Source organism: Protopterus annectens, chromosome 10.part0 (genome assembly GCF_019279795.1).
Source record: "Protopterus annectens isolate FY-2018-M chromosome 10.part0, PAN1.0, whole genome shotgun sequence".
NCBI lineage: Eukaryota > Metazoa > Chordata > Ceratodontiformes > Protopteridae > Protopterus > Protopterus annectens.
Window position 1 is genome coordinate 1,534,015,916 of NC_056744.1, and position 26,448 is coordinate 1,534,042,363.

The following is a 26,448-nucleotide window of genomic DNA, read 5'->3' on the forward strand; positions in this document are numbered from 1 at the left end:
AACTATAATCAGAGATATATAATTGTATTCTTTACAATAAGATGGTACTTAAGGCTGACTCCTATTACTTACCTGCATAAAAAACAGCACCATAGTCATTAACATAAGTGAAGAAAGTGCAAGTCAGACACACAATGATGGAGAACTAAACTGAAGAGCAGGTGTCATACGATAGTAGGAAATCTATTTTTTTAAAAAAACTCAATCTAAACATCCAAAAGCTAGCACAGTAAATAATTAAGTGCTGTCAGGGGCATAAGTGATTTGACTTCATCAGAAAACTAGCTCAACTAAGGATTTTCAGTCTCCCGAGTTCTTAATGGGATAATGAAATACTCTTGAGGCAATACAATACCTGCTGGAAGATGATTTTTGTATGAATAAATATGCCGGCAGGCCTAGTAAACCAAGGTTAATTCTCTGCTTGGAGGTGGGGACACATGACAGAGAGAAGACTCCGGGGTACCTGAAGCCATTCCACAAAGAGTGTTACTACTGTCTGCTGTCCAGGACTCATCTTATTTGCTTTAAGCATAAAACAATCGAACAGTTATGGAGGCACACAGACTTTTTCCTGTACAGCACAATGCTAATGAAAACAGCAATGTTTTTATCATCGTTTTCATCATTTTCACTTTAACTGAATAAAGCTGACTAAAGTACACGTGCTTGTTTTAATCTGTGGCATGGAACGCACTGCTCTCATTAAGCAATGTATTCTTTCCTGTAACACCCACAAGGGACTCAAACCTAGGACCTACAGGATGAAGCTTTACGGGAGTTCACAGCCTTAACCTCTTATGCTTTACACAACTGCCTACTGAAATGGTGTGACTCACATTTCTGAGCCCCAAAACGTGGGGAAAAAAAGATGGACAACACAGAGCAGGCATAAATATTGAAAACTATTCTTCAAAGGATCATAACATGAGAGGAAGTTACTAGGCTATTGGCCCTGAGGCTCTTACAAGCCTAGCCAAGAGTTTAGACCATGTTCTGATAAGTCAGCACCCAATGCCCCTGTTCAGCAGAAACAGTTAGAATCCCAGGGTGTGTTTTCTGTTCCCCATTCAGTTATTCCGATTGCCCTTAAAAAGGGTTAATGAGGTACTCTGCTTGATGTGGAGGAGGAGTCTATTCCACAGAAAGGGAGTCTCCGGGACACAAAACTGTCCCACCAACAAGTCCTATTGATGTCGCGTGTGTGGGTTATTCGAGTGGAACTTGACTTGCAGAAATACAGCAGTCTCATCAAGGTGGGGTCCGAGATTGCTTTGTATGCCAGACAGAGGTCACCACTCAGGATTCTGTATGAGACTGAGTAGAGGGACAGGGATTTAGCCTATCTGTGTAGGGTAGATGTTTGAGGCTCTGGATTCTCCTGGTGAGGAACCTCTGTGGTCTCTCCAGCTGCTGCATGTGCTTTGTGAGGTACATGCTGAAAGGGGCATTGCAATCAATAATGGGTCTTATAAAGGAAGAATACAGGGATGTTATGACATCCTTGTCCCTGGATGAGATACCATTACTTATGAGGTGGGCCAGGTAGAAAGCTTTCCATACAATGGAGCAATAGGGTGGTCAAAAGTCAATTTGCTATCAACCTGGGTGCCCAGGTCCCTCACAAGTGACTGTGTGCTTAAGGCCTTGTTATTAATGGGATAATTTATGGGGACATCACTCTCCCCATGGGGATAATGATGCATTTTTTGGCATTCAGTTTGAGGCCATGTTTCTGGCACCAGTCATTTGTTTGGATGAGACCCTCTAGGAATACTTCCATATCACTGGGGAAATTGATGACAGCACCCGGCTTCCAGTAATCTGCAAACTTGGTCAGCCACAGCCCACTGGTTTTGGCCTGCATCTCAGAAAAGTATATCCCAAACAACAGAGATCCCAAGACTGATCCCTGGGTTACACCAGTCATTACGGGCCAACTGCTTGAGGTGGCTTCACCTATTTTGACTAGGTGGGTTCTATCAGTGAGCCAGTTTGCTATCCATCTGGTAACATATGGACTGATGCCTAGATTACAGAGTTTATCTATTATACCCAAGTGGGGAATAGTATCGAAAGCTTTAGCCAGGTCAAGGTAACCGATGTGCACCATCTTCCTCTCATCCATGGCTTTGGTGACAGTCTCAAAGAAGTCAAACAAATTTAACAAGCATGACCTCCCTTTGACAAAACCAAACTGTGTGGGACCGAGTGTTTGGAGGTTGCCAATGTCTTTGTTTATGAGGTCCATGGCCTTGCAGATCAGGCTAATTAGGCTGATGGGGCTATAACTTTCTGGATCAGTGGATGTTCCACCTTTGTGTAAAGGGTTGAAAGTGGCTGTCCTCCACTTGGGCTGGGATGAAGCCGGTACTCAGGCTTTCGGTGAACAGGGTGCCTATTGGTGCTGCAAGTTCCTGCCCAAGTTCATGTAGGATGCAGCCTGGGATATTATTGGTCCCATGGAGGCTGTATTTTTTGCCTTTGAGAGGGCAGTAATAACTTGCTCCCTAGAGATAAGGGGAGGGTGGCAGGTGCTGGAGATGTCTTGATTTACTGAAGGGGGGGCAGAGGGTTGAAGTTTTCACTGAACCGGTCTGCCAGTAGGTTGGCTATATCTACAGCATTTGTGTACATGTTGTTCTTGACCAATAGTTCTGAGCAGATCGGAGTGCTTCCTTTGAGATTGCTGATATATGTGAAGAAGGCCTTATGATTGCTTTGGAGGATTCCACTAGGGCTCTTACTTGCTTGTTCAGGCTAAGGAGAGCTTGCTTCCAATTAGGCACTTGCTCCTTCTTGGCCCTGGACAGCATTTTTTCCCCTTTATTATAGAGTTCATTTATTGCAGATGTCCACCAGACAAGTTTACTCTTCTTTGAGGAGGAGGATTTTGTCCCAATAGGTTTTCCTGACTCCCTGCAGCCATATAAAATGCTTGTTTAGTACTTTGGTATATGTTTGGACATATGTGTCAGTTCCAATGGAGGGGAAGGGGGCTGTGAAGCTGTTTATACCTTCACTCTCGGGGCTGTAATCAGCTTTGGAGAAGTTTTTTTGTTTGACCTTAGCTGGGGGTGGCGTGGGGGTAGTGTCAGAGGAGATGGTGACTTTGAAAGTGACCCCTCTGTGGTCGGATCATACCAGGGAGGATAACACTGTAGGGATGCTGCAGTGATTCTCATGTTGGTTAATACCAAGTCCAAGCTATTATCACCTCTTGTGGGGGTGTCAACCAGCAGGTCCAAGGCATTTGCATTGATGAAATCAGGAAATCTCTGGGCATTTGTGTTTTGGCATGAGTAGTTCTTCCAATCTATGGTTGGATAGTTAAAGTCGCCCAGGATCAGGATAAAGGGTTGATTGATTCAAAGAGGTCCAGATAGGTGAAGTGGGCATCTTGATTCAAAGTTGGGGGCCTGTAGCTAGCTATGATTTGAATAGGGATCTTGTCAATGGTTAATTGCACCTGGAGTGTCTCCTGTGCGTCATACTGTTTGACCAGCTTGGAGGTGTGTATGTATTTTATTTATATTGCAACTCCACCTCCTTTAGCTTTGCCTACCATGGTTTGGGGTCTGAATAAATGATAGGATGAGTAACGTGGTATGGCTGGGGTGCTCCCCACAGCTTTGAACCAGGTTTCAGTGACTGCACAAATGTCAACATCTTCCAGGATTAAGAATGCTTGCAATGAGTGCGGTTTCATGTTTAGACTCCTAGCATTTAGCAGCATGACCTTTAATTATCATTTTGATGACATTTTCATGTTGGTAGTTTTGACCTCATGGCATTGACTAAAAAAGGCACTATGAGGGAGGCAACAGCCTTTGCCAGAAGCTGAAGCCTAAGGGAGACAGATGCAGGCCATTTATGGCAAAGCATCGTGGTTTGTCGATTATGTCTTCCCAGGCTGTCAGGTACTGGATTCCCTTGGAATGACATCAGAAACTAAGCTAATTGTTAAAGTCAATCATTTTCTGTTTTTATTGCGGCATCATTCTGGGTGACAGTAGAATGCTGCTTAAGGCTAGGAACATACCTGCCTGTGACACATACTCAGCGAGCTCGAGCATCTCTCTCTCTCTTCATATAGTCTTGGGAGGTACGTCTCAAGTCATTCACATCAACATGGACTACGACAGAGTCATAATAGTACCTGTTGTTGAGAGACTTGAGTGCATGGGTGATATGGCGGATTCTGGCACCTGACAAAAAACTAACAGTGACTTTCTCCTTATCAAGTCTGGTGAGGGGCACATCTATGTGTCTCACACTGGAGTCTCCTATGACTGGTATGTTGGGTTTATGTTTAGGCCTTAGACACAGGTGTGTAGACTATGTGTGGTGGGCAATGGAGTTCACATGTGTTTTTGCCCTGGAGATCTCTTTTGTTTGGGTATGTTTTTGTTGAGGACCTCCACATATGTGGGTGTGTGTTATGTAGGTGTGGGTGGTGTTTGAGGTGTGGTGTTTGTGTTGACAACCTTCTCAGTGCCATATATATTGGCTTGTGAGGGAGAGAGCACAGACTTTAGGTTCTTAATGTATTTGCTTATCTCACAAACTGTGTTCCTAGGTGGTGGTAATAGTGGGTTGTCCATGTACATGAGTCAGTTGCTATACTTTCTCAAGATGCCCACATCAACCAGACTGGCAGGAGAAACAGAGCAAAACTGTTCATCCAAATTTGTCAGAATCTGAAGGCGAGATGCCAGAGAGTGAAGGGGGTATGGTGTAAGGTGTAAGAGGAGTACTTCTAGGTGATCACACAAGTGCTACTAGGAGAAAATTTGTAACTGGAATACCACACAAAGGGTTAAAAACAGTGCAGCTGTGGTGTGTGATGTGCAAACAAGCCCAAACCAGCTGAAATGCTGGGTTTAAATACCAGAAAACATATAAGATTCTAGTAACACAGAATATGTTCAGCCCTAACCTAAGATTGCCATACCTTGGAGCAAAGGGAATATTCTGAGAAATGTCAATCGATGACAGTATGTGTAAGCTCAGCATTATGAGTCTCAACATTATAAACAGTTCCTTTGAAATACTGCTAAGTTATTTTTATGTAATGTTCAAGCTCACTGGCATAACTTTGCATGACATAACTAGCTAGAAACCCCCTGATTTGCTATGTAGAATCCCAAGATCCCCCATGTACTCAAATGACTAATACTCCATGAAGCTAAAATCAGTACAAGTAGACGATTTGCAGTGTCAACTGCTGCATGAAGCAGCTGTTATTGTTTTGTCTTAAGAGTATTATGGGTTACAAATGCCTGCGCACAGTGATGCGGTTAAAGGTAATAGCTGTACGTCTTCTTACTGAGACAATGCACCCATGTACTACAATATGGACAATTTATGTAAGAGTGGGGACAAGAGCGTCACACACAAATGGACCACACACACAAACAGCTGATGGAGTACTCTATAAACAATGAAGTATGTAGTGATATGTGCTCAGCAGAAGAAATGTCTGAAATATAAACTTGGAAGAAATTGAGATTTTTACACTAATTTCATTTAACTGAACCTTATTCTCATAACATTAATGAACAAGGGTAAAACAATTTACAACTTAGCAAGATACAATAAAAAGTTTGAGAGAGGATTTGTTGACACAAAAGATCACTATGCAGACATGTCAACACCCTGCTAGATGACCTCAGCATTGAGTATTGAAACAGGAGTGACACAACAGACTTCTCATTGTCACTGTTAGCTTGGTGGCTGAACAGATGTGAATAAATATTAACATCTGGCACTGAGCTCCATCCTTCCAGCTATGTCTGCAGCAGGGTTACGTCCATCATAATCATAAAGAAAACGCTTGTGGGATGCATCTGGCAGGCTATGGTGGTACACTGGTACACCCCCCCCCCCCCCCCACACACACACACACACAGAATAATTGCATATTTAGCTTTGTAGTACAGCATTTACTGGTTGTATTTTTACTCAAGTCTCAACAAGGATCATGCCAAACGTTTCACAGAAAAACTAAAGCACCACAACAAAAAATAACTATTGCATACTGAAGACTAAAGCAGTGGTGAAAAAGGTTTTGATGGGTGCAAATTTTTACCGATCATCTGGATTACTCTTGAAGTGATGTAAATTTGTAGACCTAATACATAGCTCACTTCCTTAGAATTCAAGACTGCAGTGTGAACTAAAACAAGCTATCATTTTGCTTGTGTTTCCAGTAAGACGCACATGTACCTGGGGCTACAGATGTACTTTACTCCATGTACCACGACACCTGTGTGGGTGTTTACACAGGAGTCTGGTTCAAACAAAAACACATCAGCATCCATCTAGAGTTAGCACCTGAAATAGACAGTTAAAACAAAGCCAGAATGCATTCACTATTCCATTAGACAAGCTTTCACATAAGACCTAGGTCACATTTCAACAACTTATGTGTAGTCTCAACATTCTTCCTACAAATTATTTCAGAACAATACAGAAATGTTTTCATTACCAGGACTGATGATAGATCGCATCTCCTTCCAAACACTGTACTGCAGTGGTCCTTTATACACTCCCAAGCTCAGGTCACGAGTAACCAAGGATACTTCAGGGGCACATTCCTGTTTCTGCATTGTTGACAACCTGTAAGTGTAACAAAAAAAAAAAAAGAAAAACTACTGCATTACATACCTGTTATACACGCTAACTGCCCTTGTGAGCCATTTTAAGCCTAGCCAATTATCCCTTGTGAGATTCAAACCCTGCACCTTGTGTTTCTAAGGCAAACACCTTAACCATTAGGCCACCCTCTCAACCCATCAACAGTAAAAAAAATAATCATAGCACTTTGCTAGATAGCCTTTAGGCTTAGGTACAGACACTAATGTGAAAACAGAAAGCTTTCCATTTACAGGAAATGTCAGTTTGTCTTCAAATCAGAAACAGAGGGAGTTTGGAGAAAGTCTCTCACACCCATGTGTTTATTTTACCAAGGGTATTTACTTTCTCACCAATACAATGTGAGCAGAAAGCCTCGAGAAGCGAGTGTTATTTACCAAGATTTAGCACAAGTGGAATTAATTTATAATTTACATAGGAACAGCCATGTAAGCTTTCAGCTAGCAAATCTGACATCGATCTTTTGAAATGTTACACAAAACGGGAATAAGGGGAAAATCTCAGTGTGACATTACAGCTCCCAGTGCACACAGACTCCAAACTGCATGGTCACAGGATTCTGTAACATATCAAAATGCATCTCTTACATTAATGGGCAGACATTCCCTCTTCATGGGGCTACAGACAGTGGTGCTGCAGATTTTATGAGAAACACTAAGGAAGTACTGCTTTTTCAGACGTATGCAGTATTTTTTTCTCAGTAAAAGGCCACCACCACAGTTTAATAGCTCTTTCCTAAATGTCCCACTAGTGTCAATGGCTTTTTTTTTTAACATGCTAGCCCCGATTACTTGACCTAAACCTCCCCCAAGAAACAAAACAAAAACATTCTACAGTGTATTGTACAGACTCACAGTTCATGTGACATATTTCTGTGATGAATCTCACCTTTAAATATTTTACAAAATTAGCTTGGCTGAGAGGTTCCCGCTATTTTTGGAGCATTTGATGTAATTAACAGCTACCTTAAACTGACCTAAATCTTCAAAATGTAAGACTGTTGAGTAATTATTTTTTACAATGTTATTGCACTGCTGTTGAAATAACTATTTATAGATTCATCCAACCTTGTACCAGTAGTTAATGTAACAAATAGGATTACTGGTGTGTTACCTTTAAAAACAGACACTCCAAGGACCCCGTTTCTTCTTACATTTTATAAAGAAAAGTAATTTTGACCCGTGAAACTGAGAATGCATACAGATTCAGTGTGTGTGATTCTTCTACACCGTGTTTTGCAAGCCTTTAATTAACTAATCCAAAGTCTGAAGTTCCTTTTTCTATTGCACTGCACTGAAAAGAACATAATAACATTCCTAATTCTTTCAACAGTAACCAAATCCCTTCACCTGACATTTATTAAAAAAAAAACTACAAGGGTGTATTTACTCAATAAATAGGGTTGCTGTTAAAATAACAATGAGCCTGGGATGAAGGAATGAAGAACATTCCTTTGTTAAATGACATGAATTTTGCTCTTTATTAATGTCTAGAAAAACTGGTGTGCTAAACTATTTTAGCAAATGTCATACTGGCATGTTGTTGAAAATTAAGAACATAAGAATCCAGTTAACCCAGCTCATTTTTTTCTGATATATGCTGTGCATCTCCAAAGGTCAGTCTTTAGCATGTGGTTAAAAAGAACCCAGGAATCTCTTGGTTAAACTTTTTTTTTTATTGTAAACACAACAAACCATAGCACTGACTATTACATCTAGATCAGTATTAATACACAACATATTTGCTTTATACTGTATATCTGGAAGCATGCAATACTAAATCCATCTTGCTGTACATTATACAGATGAAATAAATCATACTGACATTGTTAACATCACACATTTACTAAACTAAATTTAACTAACAATCATATGAAGAGAAAGTAGTCCTAACCAGAGTTCTAACTGTTCGATACCAAAATAAAACATGCAAAATGAGACAATAATTACTTTTTTTTTTTTTTTTTTTTTTTTTTTACAGAACTTCATTATCATATTTCCTTCTCATAAAACATCAAGTTATACAGTCATTTAAAAACTCACACATGATTATAAAGTAACCAGACCATTTATAAAAATCGGTACACTAATCTCCGTGTTTAAATTTGAGACATTTGAAATGAAAACACTCAACAAGTAAGATCATTTAGCCCAAGTGGAACCATGGTTGTCAATATGAGCTGCCAGTTCTCTCTAAAATATTTTCATAAACACACCTATGGATATCTAAATCAACTTTTTCAATTACTAAAAATACTAATTTCTTGAAATTGGATAGGCACCACTGTGCTCTATTGAAGAATAACAACTATTATCCTGACCGATCACATAACTGTGTTTGTGCAAGTATTCTGACAGTTTAGAGTTAATTTTCCTTTATAACAATTGTCACAAGAAAAGCAAGAGGCTAGTATTCAATTCCTTTCTACTGCAATTGCAATAACCTTTAACTTCAAATACTCTTTCACTGTTAACCACTGAAAAATAAGGCGAGCTCACCCCACAGAGGAGAGTTTTCTGAAGCATTGCATTTCTGCTTTTTTTGCTCTTCCATGGGGTTCAAAAAAATGTTTAATCCTCTCTTGTTTAGAAATATTGGGGTGGTCCCCACAATCCCATGTAGCTCTCAACTGCCTACAGCCACTGTTTAAGTTAATGCCATCTTTTTTAATAAGTCTAGAATCTATTGAAAAATCAAATCAAATGGATGTCTCGCGTTATCTACCTTATCAAGAGCGCTTCTAATTTCTACAAAAAATTTTATTACTGCCTGAAATTTGTTTTGCCAGTTTTCTTCTATTTCCCTGCTCATGTTGAATGTCAGAGTAGTGGGATATTCCTTTTCTAAAAAAATATTCCTTTAAACTGGTCATATTCTTGATGAAAATCCGACATAGCAGTAGTTAAGCTTGTTATTCTGATATGCCGCCCTTTAATATTCCTTTTCTTATGTAGTAGATGAGAACTATCATGGTGTAAATACATTTTGCTTTATAACGTCTCAAATCAATTTTTTTACTTCACTGTCTTAAAGCACTTCAGGCTCTAGATAGTTAATCTCATTATCACTCAGTTAATGAATCCCAGAATGGAAGCACTACTTTCCATATCTTCCAAAAGTTCTGGAAATCATATACTGTTCCTTAGCTAATAAAAATAAATCATGAATGAAATGATGGTAAAAAATTGTTTGTGTCTTTTGGCTTTTCCCGGTTAGGGGTCGCCACAGCGGAACTCCGGTCCGCTAATGATTGGCAGTAGATTATTACGTGCTGGCTTGCCGGGCCTAACACACAGCCTTCAACAAAGGAACGCCCATTCTTGCCATCCCTGTAGTGCCTTTTTTAAGCAAGGTTCAAATGACAAATTCACCACCGTAACAGGTACAAGCAAGCAAAATCTGAGGGTAATGCTACTCAGTGCTAGAAGTCTAAACCTCAAAATGCACTCACTCGAGGCACTCCTTAAAATGGAGAACATCAACATCTGTGCAGTGACAGAGACCCGGTTCAAAGCTCCAGAGAGCACCCCTGCATTATCAGGCTATAAATTCATACCACACCTTTCGGCCACCTAACCCGGAACGAAGCATTAAAGGTGGCGGTGTATCCATATTCATTAAGGATATCCACACCTCCAGGCTAGTTGCACAGCATAATGCATCCGAGATTATCCAAGTGCAACTAACACTGGGCAAGACCGCAATCCAAACTGTAACTTGCTACAGACCCCCACCATGCCCCAGGATTCCCACTCCTCATTTCTTGATACACTGGAAAGTATCAGGGTACAACCCAACACCCTAATAATGGTCGATTTCAACTACCCCACCATTAACTGGGAAAATTACTCATGTACCAACTCTTTTGCTCAAAGTTTTCTGGAATTCATAAATTCCAACCCCTTGGATCAACTTATTCACACCCTCAACAGGGGCAGCAATATCCTAGACCTGGTCATTACCAATACGGGCAGAGTTTTATTAACCAGAGGTTAATTCCACGTTGGGCAGATCCGACCACAAGCTAATCACCATAGACATCCACATCCCGCCCCCACCCCAACTAGGGAAACCACCGTAAAAAACTTCTCCAAAGCCAGCTTCACACTTCTTAAGACAGAAGTGGAAAACTTTATGACACCCATGCAGATGGACAAAAGAGGTACGACTGCTGAATCCTACGCAAATGCACTTTATAAGCACTTACACGAGTGCATGAATCATGCTATCCCTAACAGAACCAAGATGCTATCCCCCAAAAAAAGGAAGCCAATCTGGTGGTCCTCGGCCATAAACAAACTCTACAACAGAAGAAAGAAACTATTGCAAAAAAAAGAGTAAAATTCCATGACTGGACTAACTCCCTGGTCAACCTCAGTAAGAAGCTGAGATCCCTCATAAAATCCCCCAAAGATAGTTATGAAAACAAAATTGCCACTGACTCTAAAGACAACCAAAAAGTATTCTATAGCTATGTCAAGAATCTCATGGCAACACTCAGATCTGCTCTAAGTTACAGCACAATGGCACTAAATATACAGAACCAACTGATATTGCCAACATCCTGGCAGACAGGTTCAGTGCTAACTTTACCCCCCCTATCACCCCCTGGAGGGCCCATCTCTATAACGGAAGAATGCAAAGTTCCTGTAATCACAGCTGCACAGGTAAAACACACACTCTCCAAAGCCAAGAACACAGCATCCATGGGACCTGACAATATCCCAGGCTGCGTTCTACATGAACTACAGAATGAACTGGCACCCTAAGTACCATGTTCAATCATAGCCTCACCTCAGGCCTTGTGCCCACTGAATGGCGCACCGCGATGGTTATTGCACTCCACAAAGGGGGAGCCACGACAGACCCTGGGAACTACCACCCCATTAGCCTGACGAGCCTGGTCTGCAAGGCCATGGAACGTATCATCATGGAACTCATAAACAAAGACATTGGTAATCTCCAAACTCTGGACCTTACCCAGTTCGGGATTGTAAAAGGCAGATTGTCTCCTAAACCTGACTGACTTCTTTGAAGCAGTCACCAAAGCCATAGATGAGGGTAAGGTGGTTCACACAGCTTATCTAGATCTCGCCAAGGCTTTCGACACAATCCCCCACTCTGGAATTATAGATAAACTCACTAAACTAGGTATAAATCCCTATGTCACAAGATGGGTTGCCAACTGGCTCATGAAAAGAAGAACCCACACTGTGAAAGTAGCAGACTCTAAATCCGACTTCAGACCAGTGACAAGTGGAGTACCACGGGATTCAGTCCTGGGTCCTCTCCTGCTTGGTATCTACTTCTCTGAAGTACAGGCTAACACAGAAGGTCTTTGGCTAACAAAGTTTGCAGATGACTGCAAACTAGGAGCCAAAGTCGAAACTCCTAACTATGTGGACATACTACAAAAGGGCCTCACTGAGACATATAAGGTTTGTGGTCTGCACTCCTGTGGGAGAAGAGGCTGGACTCTGCCCTTCTGAGCTGGGAATTTCTGGTTAAAGGTTTATAGTGCCTGAATATTTGAACTGTATCTTACTGAAATTGGTACACCTTGTTTGCTGTAGCATAGACTAGATCCAGGCCTGCTGAATCTAGCTTTGTTTATATGCTTGTTGTTTGTTTGCTTGTTATTTCCCTGGAACACTAATTCCACCTAATACGCGGCTTCTCAGTGCTTCTGTGGATCACTAGTGATATCTGCATTGCTTACTGTACTTATTTCCTTGTTTCACTTGAAAGAAAGTTACTGTTTGTCGTTTTTGCATTTAAGTTACCTGTAACACATTGCACTTAAGTTACCTGGCACTTGCTCACTAAGGCAATTATATAAGTCAGCACTAAAAATTAAAAGCACTACACCCTCACTCCCCACTGGCCCTGGTTTTCAATTATTAAGGAATTCCCAATATTATTCTAGCATGTCCAAAGGTGAGTTGTCAATCTCCTCTCTGGTCCAGCTGGTGAATCTGGGAATCCTGAGGCAATGTTACAACTGCCTCATGTACACAGACAACCCTCACCTCCTCCCAACAAATTCCAACACATGTGAGAGATGCAACCATATAGCCAAACTGGAGGCTAAGCTCTCTCAACTCAGTACTGGCATAACCAGTCAGGAGGAGAAGGAAACCACACTCACTACAATTCCAGTCTCACATAGACCTACCACGACAGCAAACCAAACACATAATCACACAAAACATACTGGAGGCTCTAAATAAAGATCTGCCAAAGCAGCAGAGACCTCCAAAGCAGACACCCAAGCAGCCGCTACCCTAAAACAAAACACGTGCAACACATATCTCACAAAGCCAGTGTGCCGAACAGACACAGCCCTTAAGACTAAACAACACACCTGATACACTTGTAATAGGTTACTCTATCGTCAAGCACACTGACGTCCCGCTCACCAGGCTGAACAAGGAGAGGGTCATGGTGACCAGCCTGTCGGGCGCTAGGATCCGCCACATAACACAAGCACTCAGGTCACTCCAAGGCAAGTACAAATATGACTCGGTCATTGTCCATGCTGGTGTGAATGACCTGAGACGTACCTCCCTGGACTACATGAAAAGAGACATAAAGGAGCTCTCTGAGCATGTAGCCCAGGCCGGTATGACCCTGACCTTGAGTAGCATGTTACCCTCACCAAGAATGATGCCACAATATGAAGACAAGATGATCAATTTCAACAATTGGCTTAAGTACTGGTGTCATCCAAAGGGGATCCATGCCTGTCAGCTTGCGATGATATGCTCGACAAGCCACGCTGCTTCGCTAGGGATGGCTTGCACCTCTCGACCCTGGGCTTTCGGATATTGGCAAAGGCTCTTGCTACCCCCATAGTGCCTTTTTTAGGCAAGGCTCAAAAGACAAACCCACCTCCATAGGTATCACAAGGGATAAGAAACTAAGAGTAATGCTATTCAACGCCAGAAGTCTAAACCTCAAGATGCACGCACTCAAAACTCTCCTTAGCATGGGGAACATCAATATCTGTGCAGTAACAGAAACCTGGTTCAGGGCTCCCGAGAGCACCCCAGCATTACCAGGTTATACCTCATACCATGCTTTTCGGCCCCAAAACTTGGACCGAACCACAAAAGGAGGGGGAGTATCGATATTCATCAAAGATACCCACACCTCCAGGTTGGTGGCAAAGCACGAAGCATCAGAGACTATCCATGTGCAACTAACAGTGGGTAAAACTGCCTTCCAGTTTATAGCCTGCTACAGACCACCCTCCCAAACCCAGGAACCCCACTCAGCCTTCCTGAGAACACTGGAAAATATGAAGGTCTCTCCAAACACCATTATATTGGGTGACTTCAACTACCCAAACATAGACTGGGAGCATTACTCTAGCTCCAACACCCTAGCCCAAAGGTTCCTAGAATTTATAAACTCAAATGCTATGGAACAACTTGTTACCACTCCCACAAGAGGGGAAAACATACTGGACCAGATCATCACCAACATGGGGACTCTATGCTCCAGACCAGAAGTGTATCCCTCACTGGTAAGATCAGACCATAAACTAATCTCACTGGATATTCACATCCCGACCCCACCCCCTGCCCAGAAAACCACAATGAAAAACTTCTCTAAAGCAAATTTCACACACCTCAAAACTGAGGTGGAATCCTTCAAAGGCCCCGGGCCTGTGGAAAATACGGCCCAGACCGGAGAATCTTTATAAACGCATTCTATGAACACCTTCAGGAATGCATGGATCATGCGATCCCAAATAAAACCAAGACCCAATCCTCCAAAGGCAGACGTCCTGTCTGGTGGACCCCAGCCATAAACAAACTATACAATAGAAGGAGGAAGCTACTAAATGATAGAGCAAAATCCCAAAAAGGGAAGGCATCACTGATCAGTATTAGCAAAAAACTACGGGCACACACAAAATTGTCTAAGGCCAGCTTCGAGAGAAAAATTGCACAGGACACTAAGGATAATCACAAGGCTTTCTTTAGTTATGTTAGGAACCTGGGTGGTAATTCCCAGATATGCTCAGAATTAGTCCAAAATGACAAAAAATACACCGAACCCACAGACATTGCTAACATCCTAGCTGACAGGTTCAGCGCAAACTTCTCCCCCCCCACCAAAAGGGCAAATATCTATCCCAGCAGAGTGCTGCCCCCCTGACATCTCAGATGCTCAGGTAAGAGCCGCCCTCACCAAAGCAAAAAACACAGCATAAATGGGACTAGACGGTGTCCCAGGCTGCGTCCTACATGAACTCCAAGAAGAGCTAAACCCAAACATAAAACTACTGTTCAATCTCAGCCTTACTACAGGATATGTGCCCAAAGAGTGGCATACAGCAACAGTGGTCCCTCTCCATAAAGGTGGTGCCTCAACGGATCCTGGAAACTATCGCCCCATAAGCCTGACTAGCTTGGTCTGCAAAGCTATGGAAAGGATCATCATGGACCTCATAAATAAAGATATTGGGGACCTACAAACACTGGATCCTACCCAGTTCGGCTTTGTTAAGGGCAGATCCTGCCTCTTAAACCTGGTTGATTTCTTTGAAACAGTCACCAAGGCCATTGGCGAGGGAAGGTGGTCCACACAGCCTACCTGGACCTCAAAAGCCTTCGATACAATACCCCACTCAGGCATTATAGATAAGCTCACCAGCTTAAATATAAACTCCTATGTCACTAGATGGATTGCAAATTGGCTCAAGGACAGAACCCACATGTTTAGAATTGCTGGAGCCATGTCAGACTCCAAACCAGTTACAAGTGGTGTCCCACAAGGCTCAGTCCTGGGACCTCTCTTGTTCGGTATATATTTCTTAGAGGTACAGGCCAACACGGAAGGACTGTGGCTGACCAAGTTCACAGATGACTGCAAACTGGGGGCCATAATCGACTCTCCAGCCGGCACAAGCATCCTCCAAAAGGGCCTCATAGAAACAGACAACTGGTGCCATAGCCATGGCCTCAAGCTAAATGCCAAAAAGTGTATAGTCATCCCCTTTGGCAAAAACAAAGTGCCCACAAATTACCACATAGGTGGTAATCCATTAAGTACAGAAGAAGTAATTAGGGACCTGGGGACCCAAGTTGATAGCAATCTCTCATTTGACAACCACGTGGCCAAAGTGGTTAGAAAAACATTTTATATAGCCCACCTAATCATGAAGGGATTCACATCTAGATCAGGGGACGTCATCGTGCCTCTTTACTCATCCCTCATCAGGCCCATAATGGAGTACAATGCCCCTTTTGGGATGTACCTTACCAGACACCTGCAGCAACTGGAAAGACCCCAAAAGTACCTCACCAAGAGGATCAAAGGGCTCAAACAGATGCCATATGCTGCCCGGTTAAAGAAACTCCAGCTCTACTCAGTGGCATACCGCCTGTTCAGAGGCGATCTGTGCCTGATGTATGAAGCCATGTCCAACCCGGAATTAATGGACATGCTGCACCTCAGAAAATCTAAATCCCAATGAGCTACACGCTCGAGAGACTTGAACATCAGCACTGAAATAAATAGGACATGCTGGAGGGACAGATTCATAACCCAGAGGCTCCCTTCACTCTGGAATAAAATCCCAGTCCAGGTTATGCAGAGTCCCTCATTGACTCTCTTCAAGAGGAATCTTGATGAGTGGATGGGAGATCGTAGGTTTACCCCGGGTATCACTTCTGTGTCACTGTTAGACAGTGGCACAGTATACTAACCTCGAAAAAGGGCATAGCAAAATAAATTTAAAATGGGTGGCGAAAGCCAAACACATTCTGGCTAGGCTTATAAATGCCCTAGGGCAGATAGCCTAGTATGAACCTATGAACCTACAGTATGAACCTATATGCCTGGTGTCAAAGCCATGGCCTGAAGCTCAATGCCAAAAAGTGTATTGTCATCCCTTTTGGTAAAAACTCTGCACCCATGAACTACCACATAAGTGGTAGTCTACTTAATGCCGAAAGTGTGATAAGAGACCTTGGGACACAGGTGGACAGTAGTCTCTCATTTGATAATCACATCGCCACAGTGGTCAGGAAATCCTTCTACGTGGCTCACCTCATCAAAAAAGGTTTTGCATCCAGAAAAAAAAAAAAGAGGTCATTGTTCCCCTCTACTAATCACTCATTAGACCCATTATAGAGTAAACCGCCCCTTTTGGTATGTACCTCACAAGACATCTAAAACAACTGGAAAGGCCACAGAAATACCTCACAAAGAGGATTACTGGCCTCAAACAGATGCCCTACGCAGACAGTCTCAAAAAACTCCAGCTTTACTCCGTCACATATTGCCTACTCAGAGGCGATCTCTGCCTAACATACAAAGCTATGTCAAACCCAGAGCTGTTGGACATGCTCCACTTAAAGAAATCCCAATCCCTCCAAGCTACACACTCTAGGGACCTAAACCTTGTCACCACAATAAACAGAACAAGCTGGAGGGATAGATTCCTGTCCCAGAGACTTCCCATACTCTGGAACAGACTACCTATCTATGTCAAACAGAGCTCCTCATTAGCACTCTTAAAGAAAAATCTTGATGATTGGATGGGAAATAGGAAATTCACCCCAGCGATCACTTTTGTGGCTCTGCTCGACAGGGGCACAGGAAAATAATTTTCTTGGGTGGCAAAAGCCAGGGTACCTTTTTGGCTAGGCTTATGTAGGCCCTAGGGCTAATAGCCTAGTACCTACCTATGAATCTTTGAAAAAACTCCTCCTAAGTATTAGTGCCCTACTGCATCCCAGTTCTAAAAATAGCCCTGCAACTGGGCCATTTGGTTTGCTAAATGGAGTCTTAAGTGGTGGTAAACTACAATTGCCACCACACAAACATCCCTTTAACAACAAGCCAAAACTCAAATGTGAACTTGTTGCCACTATAACCAAATTTAAAAAAGTAACAAAAGTGGCAAGGATCCAAGATGGCCACCAAGTAACAGCTCCTGTATGATGCTCCTCAGAGAGAAACATAATTTCTGACAAGTATTTTTAGAAACATAATTTCTGACAAGTATTTTTATTTTTTTACTGGAGCTCTACTTTCATAACACAATAATTACATTTCTGTCTCTGTAATCAGTCTCCTTCAGACTACCTATGGGTATCTATGCAAGGCATTCTCTGAGTCAGCCCTGATGGATCTGCTACACTTTTGCAAAACAAACAGCACTAGAATTACCCAATCTAAGGATCTAAACCTTGTCTGTGACATAAATGGAGCATGTTGGAGGGACAGGTATAGACAGGTATGTTACCTGTCCATACATTACCCTTTCTCTGGAACAGACTCCCCATTTATGTTACACAGAGCTCTTCCCTAAGCCTATTCAAACACAATTGGGACCAATGGATGGGAAATCGCAAATTTGCCCCTGGCCTGTTGCATATGGCCCTTATGGACAGGGGCAGTTTTTAGATGCCGTAAGAATAAATCAAAGCCTAAGCCATTGGCATTGATAATTGGGAAAACTGGGGCATGAATGGTGAGGCTTAAAAAAGGCTATAGGGCCATTAGCCTAGTAACCACCTATCATCCTAGGATTCTAAGAGTAGTAATAGTGGAAAAACTGTGCTTCTGCAGATACAGTTTAATTTTCCTCACTTACAAACACTGCAACATTGACAAGAAAATGAGCTCAAATAAATATCTTCAATCAGAAGATCCCCCCCCCCAAAAAAAGGACTTGTAACAAGCAGTATCCTCATTTCAAAATTTACCCTGTAAAATAGACAAGTTCCATTCAAAAATGGGCTTTATTCATGAAATTAAGGTCACCAATTCAGCAAAAAAAAAAAAAAAAAAAGACAGACGCACGCATGTGTGTGTATGCAGACATATACGTTTTATGTGTTGGATGTAAAATACTTCTTCCAACAACAATTACATATGGTACAGCAAGTCTGAAACATTAGGCAGAGAAAATAGTTTACATCAAAAATATAAAAAAGTATACATTAATAATAATAATAATAATAATAAAAAGTACAAAACAAATAGCCAGTTCTCCAAGTGAAATAATACTCTCTGGGGTGGGGGATATCAGGGACTTAATGCCCTTCCAGGGGTGGTAAGGCCCCCCACCATGTTAATTCCCTGATAACATCCACCACTACTGCTTGCTTAGAGGTGTTTATCAAAACCTTGTTAAGGGCAGCTAACTGTAAAAGAGGGCAGTGCTAGAGTCCAAATAACAGTAGCAAAAGGTAAAACTGTTTTGAAAAACTATTAGAACTTCACTCTGCCATGCTTAAAAATGTGCAGAATAAAGCATCTTAACAGCTTTTAAAGCTGTTAATCCTACAGAGGAATATTTAACTTCTGCCTGCTGTGCTGCCTGTTTGTCAGTGCTAATTGCTTAAGCCAGTAAAATAATATGTGCTCCTACACACTTTCCCTATTTTCTGTAACTAGTAGTAAATGAAGCATATAAAAGCCCTTCCCCTACAAAAAAATCATGACTAGGTTTCCAATCATAACCCTATATGTTCTCAATATGGCTGCCAATATTCACCTTTCCAGTTTCGTTCTTGGGAGGAATTTATGCTCATAGATCCAATTATAATCCTGTATATTACAGGCCATACAGTTCCAAATCCTTAATCAACGTCATCATCAAGATATATGGCATTTTCAAATACTTAAAAATGTATAGTTTTGCACAAGTTTTCGACTGATATTCTAAATGTGTGTACAGCAAGCTTTTTTCTGTACCTTTTGTTATTTATTGGTTTCTATGTGTTATGCTAACATGCCATCAAAAGCTGTATTTTTTTAAATATCAGCTATTCAGTTAGCGAGACTCACTCAAGTGTGCCTCAGTGAAACAGTAGTTTATGTAATGATCCCAGAAAGTACCATACAAAATAAACTTGTCTTTCTTAATGATCATAAACTCTAGCAAACACCAACTATGTAGTCTTTTGTGCCTGAATTAACACTATCCTGAACTCTCAAGATTTCTGTGCTGATTAACAGAATAAAGACAATGCACAGATACAAATGTGCTGGCTTTCAGTTTTGTACGTGAAAACTGTAAAAAGAGAAGCTTAAAAATACAGACCAGATTAAAACATTTATTAGAAATAGTCATTACATACACATACCTTTCCATCTCATCCTTTATTCCCTATAAAAAGAGAAAAGTACAATTAGGAAAGGTATAAAATGTTATCCAGTAAACACATCTTCACCTCTGGTGATATAAAATACACGATAACTACTCAAAACATTCAATGAAAAAAACTATGCAAAACTGAATTTTGGCCATTCATTTTCATTCTTTTTAATAAAATCAAGAACTTATGAATGTAAATCATTTTCCAAGGTTTACTCTTAAATAATCCTATATCATAACGCAAGACTTTGTATCAAACCATCACCAGTGAAATTCATTTGTAAAGTAACAATACAAACATTTGATCAAGATTCATTAAATACAGTCATCTTAATAAAAATCATAGGTTCATAGGTAAGTACTAGGCTAGCTGTCCTTCCTAGCCAATTTCCTATTTTGTGCTCAAAATAATCTATCCCATTTTCTTATTGACTGGCTTTATAGCCAATTTCCTATTTTGTGCTCAAAATAATCTATCCCATTTTTTTATTGACTGGCTTTACCTATCCCATGGTGAATAATTCTAGACTACCCCTAATGAGAATAACTGTGATAATACAGCAGATAATTTGAGGGACCTAGTACTGGGGTACATTCACTGTTTCCAATCCATAGATCTAAGTTGTGCTTGAAAATGGACAGGTATGACTTTCGATGTAGCTAGGGAGTCTGTTCCATAGCAGTGGTATCCTCTGCGAAATATACCTGTCCTCCAAATCATACTGTTGGTGTTGCAGAAGAGGTTTAGATGTAGACTGAGCATTTCCTATGTCATTTAACTTGCTAATGTGCAGTAAATCCAACAGTAATGGGTCAGAGCATGTCTTGGATGCCAGACGCAGGTTACCTCTTAGCAGTTGATAGGCCACCAAGTATACTGACAGGACTTTAGGCATATGTGGAGCATGCTGTTTAGGCCTTCTCTCCTTTTAATAAGGAATTTCTGTGGGTGTTCTAGTTGTCGCATGTATCTGTACAGATACATGCCAAAGGGGGCATTATAACCAATGACTGGCCTAATAAGGGTTGAGTAAACGGGAAAAATGACATCCCTAGATCTAGACACAATTCCCTTGTTTATTAAGTTGTGCAATACGGAAGGATTTTCTTACAACAACAGACACAAGCTGGTCAAAAGTTAGGTCACTAGATACATAAGCTCCCAACTGTGTCAACTCCTAGGGGTGTATTGCCAATCTGATAGTTCCCCGTGGTAGGCAAGTTCTCAGAATACAATAATGTATTTTTGGCATTTAGTCTCAGATCCTGATTTTGACACCAGGTTATTTATTTGAGACAAACCTTCCTACAGGATAGGCAAGTCATTTGGTGATTCGATGACTGCACCTAGCTTAAGTTATCTGCAAACTTAAGTCGGCTAGGTGCCTTTGATGTTGACTTTTACTTCAGAAAAGTAGATGCCAAATAGGAGAGGTCCCAGCACAGATCCATGGGAGATCCCAATAGTATCTGGTATATTTGTAGAGGTAACTTCACCTATTTTGATTATCTCAGTCCTATCTACGAGCCAGCTGGCAATCCAGCAGGTGACATAGGGGTTTACTCCCTGTTTATTTAGCCTTTTTACAAGGCCAGGTCAAGGTATGCATTGTGTACAATTTTGCCTTCATCCATTGCTCTGGTGATCTTTTCAAAAAAAAAAAAAAAATCCATCAGATTGAGTAATCAGGACCTGCCTTTAACAAATTCAACCTGAGACGGGTCTAGCATTTGGGGGTTTCCTATGTCCCAATTAATTAATTCCATGACAAGCCTTTCCATACCTTTGCAGAGGAGGCTGGTTGGACTTATGGATTGGTAATTGTTTGGGTCTGTGGAAGGTCCTCTCTTATGCAGGGAATGACTGTAGCTGTTCTCCATTTTCTTGGTACAAAATTTGCATGGAGGATAAAGTCTCCATTAAGCCAGCCTTGAAAAACAGGCGATTGATGGTCACATTGTTATAACCAGTGTCCCTTTTTGATGAGATTTTATGTTGAACTTAGATATGTTCTTTTATATATTTTAAATCATATAAAACTTGCATATATTCTAATATATTTTTATAAACTGAAATATATTTTTAAAAACTGCTTTATTTTTGTAAGCCCATTTTGAGTATTTATTCTTATTTATGTTTACATTTTATATTTATTAATGCATTTATGTATGTTTGTATTCCTACTTTTAGGGCATGCTCATGAAATGACTTTTTTTTTCTTTTTTTTCCTGTTTAGTTTTTAAATAGACTAATTGTAGGAAGTGATGTCATATCTAGGTGACTATATATTCTTTGTGTCCCCTTTTTGTTTGTATTAAAAGGTCTGAGAAAGCCCAACAGGGTGAAAGCACTAACCTAACTCTGCACAATAAATCTTTCTTCATTTTAATCTTCATCCATTGGATTTATTGGAGTTTACTACTTGGAATTGTTTTTATCGGAGAATTCTGTTTTACACCTACAGAACTGGAGTGCCTCTGAGCTTTTTGTTTGGGTGAAACTGAATAGTGTTATTTGGCATATGGCTAAACTGTGCTTCACGCCATTTAAAATGTATCCAGGGATATTGTCTGGACCCATTTTTAGCTTTTGATAACATTTCTAGGACTTGGTCTTGTGTGATAGTTGGAGGTGAGCCAACTTCAAATATATCTTCAGGTACAGATGGAGGGGAGAGAGGGTAAAGTTAGAGTTAAATTTATCAGCTGGTAGGTTAGCTATATCTTCAGCCTCAGTTTAACTAACATTGTTCACAATCAGCTCAGAACATTGCTGCTTTGTGCTTGGGAGATTAGAAAAATAGTTAAAAAATGCCTTTTGACTGTCTTTGGCTTAGGCAGCTATTTTAGCCTCAAGTTGGTTTTGGTGGACTTTATTAAGCTACCGAGTTGTTTTATTTCAGTGGCAAGGTCTCTCACTTTTGATCAAAATTCTTTTCATTCTGTTATAAAGCTTGCTGATATTATGGTTCCATCATGCAGGTTTGTTTCTGGGGCTTGCTCTACATTGATTCCTATGGGGTACAGTTTATATGCTGGTGTAGTGTGGTAGTGTACATTTCTGCATATTCAGTGGAGTTACCTGGGTTTGGTGGGGATTTGAAGATTGCCAATATATCATTTAGGAGCAGGTAGTTTGTCTTAAAAGAAATTTCAAAAAAAGATACCCTAATCAATTCATTATAAGTGGATGGACATACTTAAAACTGCTAAAATAAATAAATAAATCCCATGTGCTTTTAAAAAACCTTCTTGGCGATTGCCATATTGCTTCTTTACATTCAAGCAATGTGCTTAAATCGGTATGCAGCAGGTCCAATGTTACATGATCCAATACAAAGAACGTGAATTTTCTGAAGTTACCACACATCAGAGCATACTTTGCTAAAGTTTTACCGAAATCCCTAATTTAACTTGCTAACGAGCATTCATACTCCCATTTAGAAAGCTGCCCAATTGTTTTTCCTAAATAAAAACTGTAATAAGACTCACAGGAAGCTAAATAAACTACTCCTTTGAGTCATATGTAGATTTATTTTTCACCCAGATTTCCCTGTTTGTGTATTTATGTCCAGCAGGAAAATGATTGTCTGTAGGACCTGGGTATTCAAGCTCCTATGCAGAGGAGGAAAAATATCCACGAATAAAATACCCTAGGGAAGCCAAGAATAAATGGATGACCAGGTAGGCTGCCTTAATAAAGGTACGGTGGGATGTCAGTGAAGAAGCTGGGCTACCGATAAAGCCTTGAGAAAGGCTGTGTGTACCTGAGTGCTTGTGGTTGAAGGCTGAGTAAAGCCTTTAGAAAGGCTTTGTATAAAGGTAGTAGTACCGGCTGGTCAGGTCGCCTGCTGAGAGGAACCGCTAGTGTGAGAGCTAGAAATCAAAGATGAAACACACACAAAAAACAGGCAAAACAATGTAAATGTGGCTCGGCTAAGGAGCTCTGCTTGCCATGGTGGCAAAAAATCAACCTAGTCGATGTTCAGATTCTAGACGGTCGTACTTTATTGAGGTAAAAAGTACCAGACGTACAATCACCATCGAAGCGTAGTTCCTTAATGGAAAGAGTGATCCTGAGGATTTCCTTTTATAAGAGTACCTGGGGGTGTGTCAGTGGGAGCCAATCAAGTGTGGGTGAAAAAACCTTTATTGTGATTGTAAGGTATGATGTCAAGTTGGCGTGCCCAATCTGATAAGTTAGATTATCCTCAGCCAGCTCATACGTGGTTAGCAGAATCACTCTAAACCTACAATAGTGAAGTTCGGAGATTAGCTAAAATTAGCTAAAAAAATGTAGTTAACTAAAAATAGTCTTGCTGGAAAAAAATCAACCCTTGATGGTAAAATACATTGTTAGGCTACACTTTTCGAAATCTTCGTCAGGATGGTGGACGACCTAAAAGAGCATAATAAGCAAAGCCGAACGTACTAGAAAAATAGCATGTATGTAAAATAACATGTATGTAAAATAAGAAACCGGCTAGAAAACCAAAAAATAAGAACCAGGCTAGATATCCAAAAAATAAGATACAGAAACTAAAAAGATAAACAAAATAGTGAAAAATTCTTAAATAATGGATATCAATAGAAACTAATGTATTAAGATATGGAACTTAATGAGGGCTATTAATTAAAAAAACAATCTTAAAAAGGCACCGATATGTAACCTGAAAAGCTAGAAAAACACGAAAAAAAGTAATACTGAACCATTGTAGAAAACATGAAAGACAAAAACATATATATAGATGAACCATTGACCAAAAACAAATGAGTCCGAATTTGCCAGGGAAAGTATCAGACCATGGGCTGGAGGTAGACTGGTGAGATCAAAACTGGCTGACGCACGAAAGGTAACATTTCGTCTGTAAATCTGTTAGAGGTCCAGGTGCAGAGGTTGTGGTATACAGTGTTGTATCTTTCTGAGATACAGGACTGGGGTCAAAGATTCTGCATAGTTAAGGCCTGGTCTTTTCCTTGCCTGCAAACGTATTTGCCACTCGAGTTCCCTCTTCTCAAGCAGCGAGTTGTGGTCCCCGCCTAGTGGGGATTTAAGGATATGTTCAAGAACATGAAATTTGAATGTATTGTGTCCTAGGTTCCTGAGAGCATGCACTGCCAGCTGGTTTGTCACTTTCAAGTATTTTAAGTCATGCAGGTGATTTGCTATCCTCGTTTTAAGGGAGTTGACTGTCTTGCCCACATAGAAAGCATTGCATTTGGTGCACGCTGCCCTGTAAACCACTCCTGTGACATTGCAGTCGGCTCTGACATTAGGTGTGTAGTGTCTCCTGCCATTGGGGCAGTAAAAGCCTGCGGCACCGCTCATGTGTCTACAGTAGTGGCAGGGAGGCTCACTGCAGGCAAAGGTACCAGGGTTGTCAAGTTTAACTTGGCAGGGGTGTCCCAGAAAGTCCCTAATGCTTCTCCCTTTTCTAGCTGTGAAGGAGGATTTCTCTGGAAAAATGTGGCCAAAAGACCTGTTGTTTGTGATGATGGGCCAATTGTCCATTATGATCTGGATGATGTCTTTGTAGTCCATAGAGAAGTCCAGGATGCAGTTGAACTGGAATCTAGTTTCTGGGGTGGTCTGGATCCTGGTATCAGTTAGAGCCCTAGGGGCACCAAGTTGGTGCTGGCTGATGATGGGGTCGAGGATCCTGTTGATTAGCCCTTCTGAGTAGCCTCGGGCTAAAAAGTCCATTTGTAGCTTTCGAATGTTGGTCAAGAAATCCGTCAGGTCCTGGGAGACTTGTGCTATATGGATCCCTTGCGATTTAATCACGCTCACCTTCTGTTTGAATAGGTGCATACTGGTGGCGTGCAGAAAAAAAGTTTACCCTAGTGGGTTTTTGATAGAGGTTGTGTGTTAGTGTGGTGGAGCTTTGTTTCTTCCTCAGGTAAAGATCCAGAAATTCGATCTCCTCTGTACTTTGTTTGCTGGTAAAACGCAGGAATGCGGTGGTGTTGTTGATATAAATGAGGAATTCCTCCAGTTCAACTCGGTTACCCTTCCAAACCAGGAAAATATTGTCAATAAACCTGTAGTAGCACGCTATGTTGTTAAAAAAGGTAGAACCATATATGTGGTCCTGCTCCCACTTCCTTAGTGCCGTGTTTGCCAAACTCGGGGCCATAGCCGCTCCCATAGCGATCCCAGTACTCCAGCGATGGACTACAAAGACATCATCCAGATCGTAATGGACAATTGGCCCATCATCACAAGCAACAGGTCTTTTGGCCACATTTATCCAGAGAAACCCTCCTTCACAGCTAGAAAAGGGAGAAGCATTAGGGACTTTCTGGAACATCCCTGCCAAGTTAAACTTGACAACCCTGATACCTTTGCCTGCAGTGAGCTTCCCTGCCACTACTGTAGACGCATGAGCGGTGCCGCAGGCTTTTACTGCCCCAATGGCAGGAGACACTACACACCTAATGTCAGAGGTGACTGCAATGTCACAGAAGTGATTTACAGGGCAGCGTGCACCAAATGCAATGCTTTCAATGTGGGCAAGACAGTCAACTCCCTTAAAACGAGGATAGCAAATCACCTGCATGAATTAAAATACTTGAAAGTGACAAACCAGCTGGCATGCTCTCAGGAACCTAGGACACAATACGTTTAAATTTCATGTTCTTGAACATATCCCTAAATCCCCACTAGG

At 41.2% G+C, this 26,448-nt stretch overlaps 1 protein-coding gene across 1 annotated transcript in view; it reads right to left on the reverse strand.

Annotated features, from left to right (window-relative positions):
- Window positions 1-26,448, reverse strand: part of LOC122814332 (zinc-binding protein A33-like) — a 100,675-nt gene that overhangs the window by 26,909 nt on the left and 47,318 nt on the right. Inside the window, exons 4-5 of the mRNA XM_044086918.1 lie at window positions 19,770-19,792; window positions 6,491-6,621 (exon numbers count right to left, since the gene is read on the reverse strand). Of these exons, the coding sequence (XP_043942853.1) occupies window positions 6,491-6,621; window positions 19,770-19,792 (154 nt within the window). The remainder of the gene's footprint in view (window positions 1-6,490; window positions 6,622-19,769; window positions 19,793-26,448) is intronic.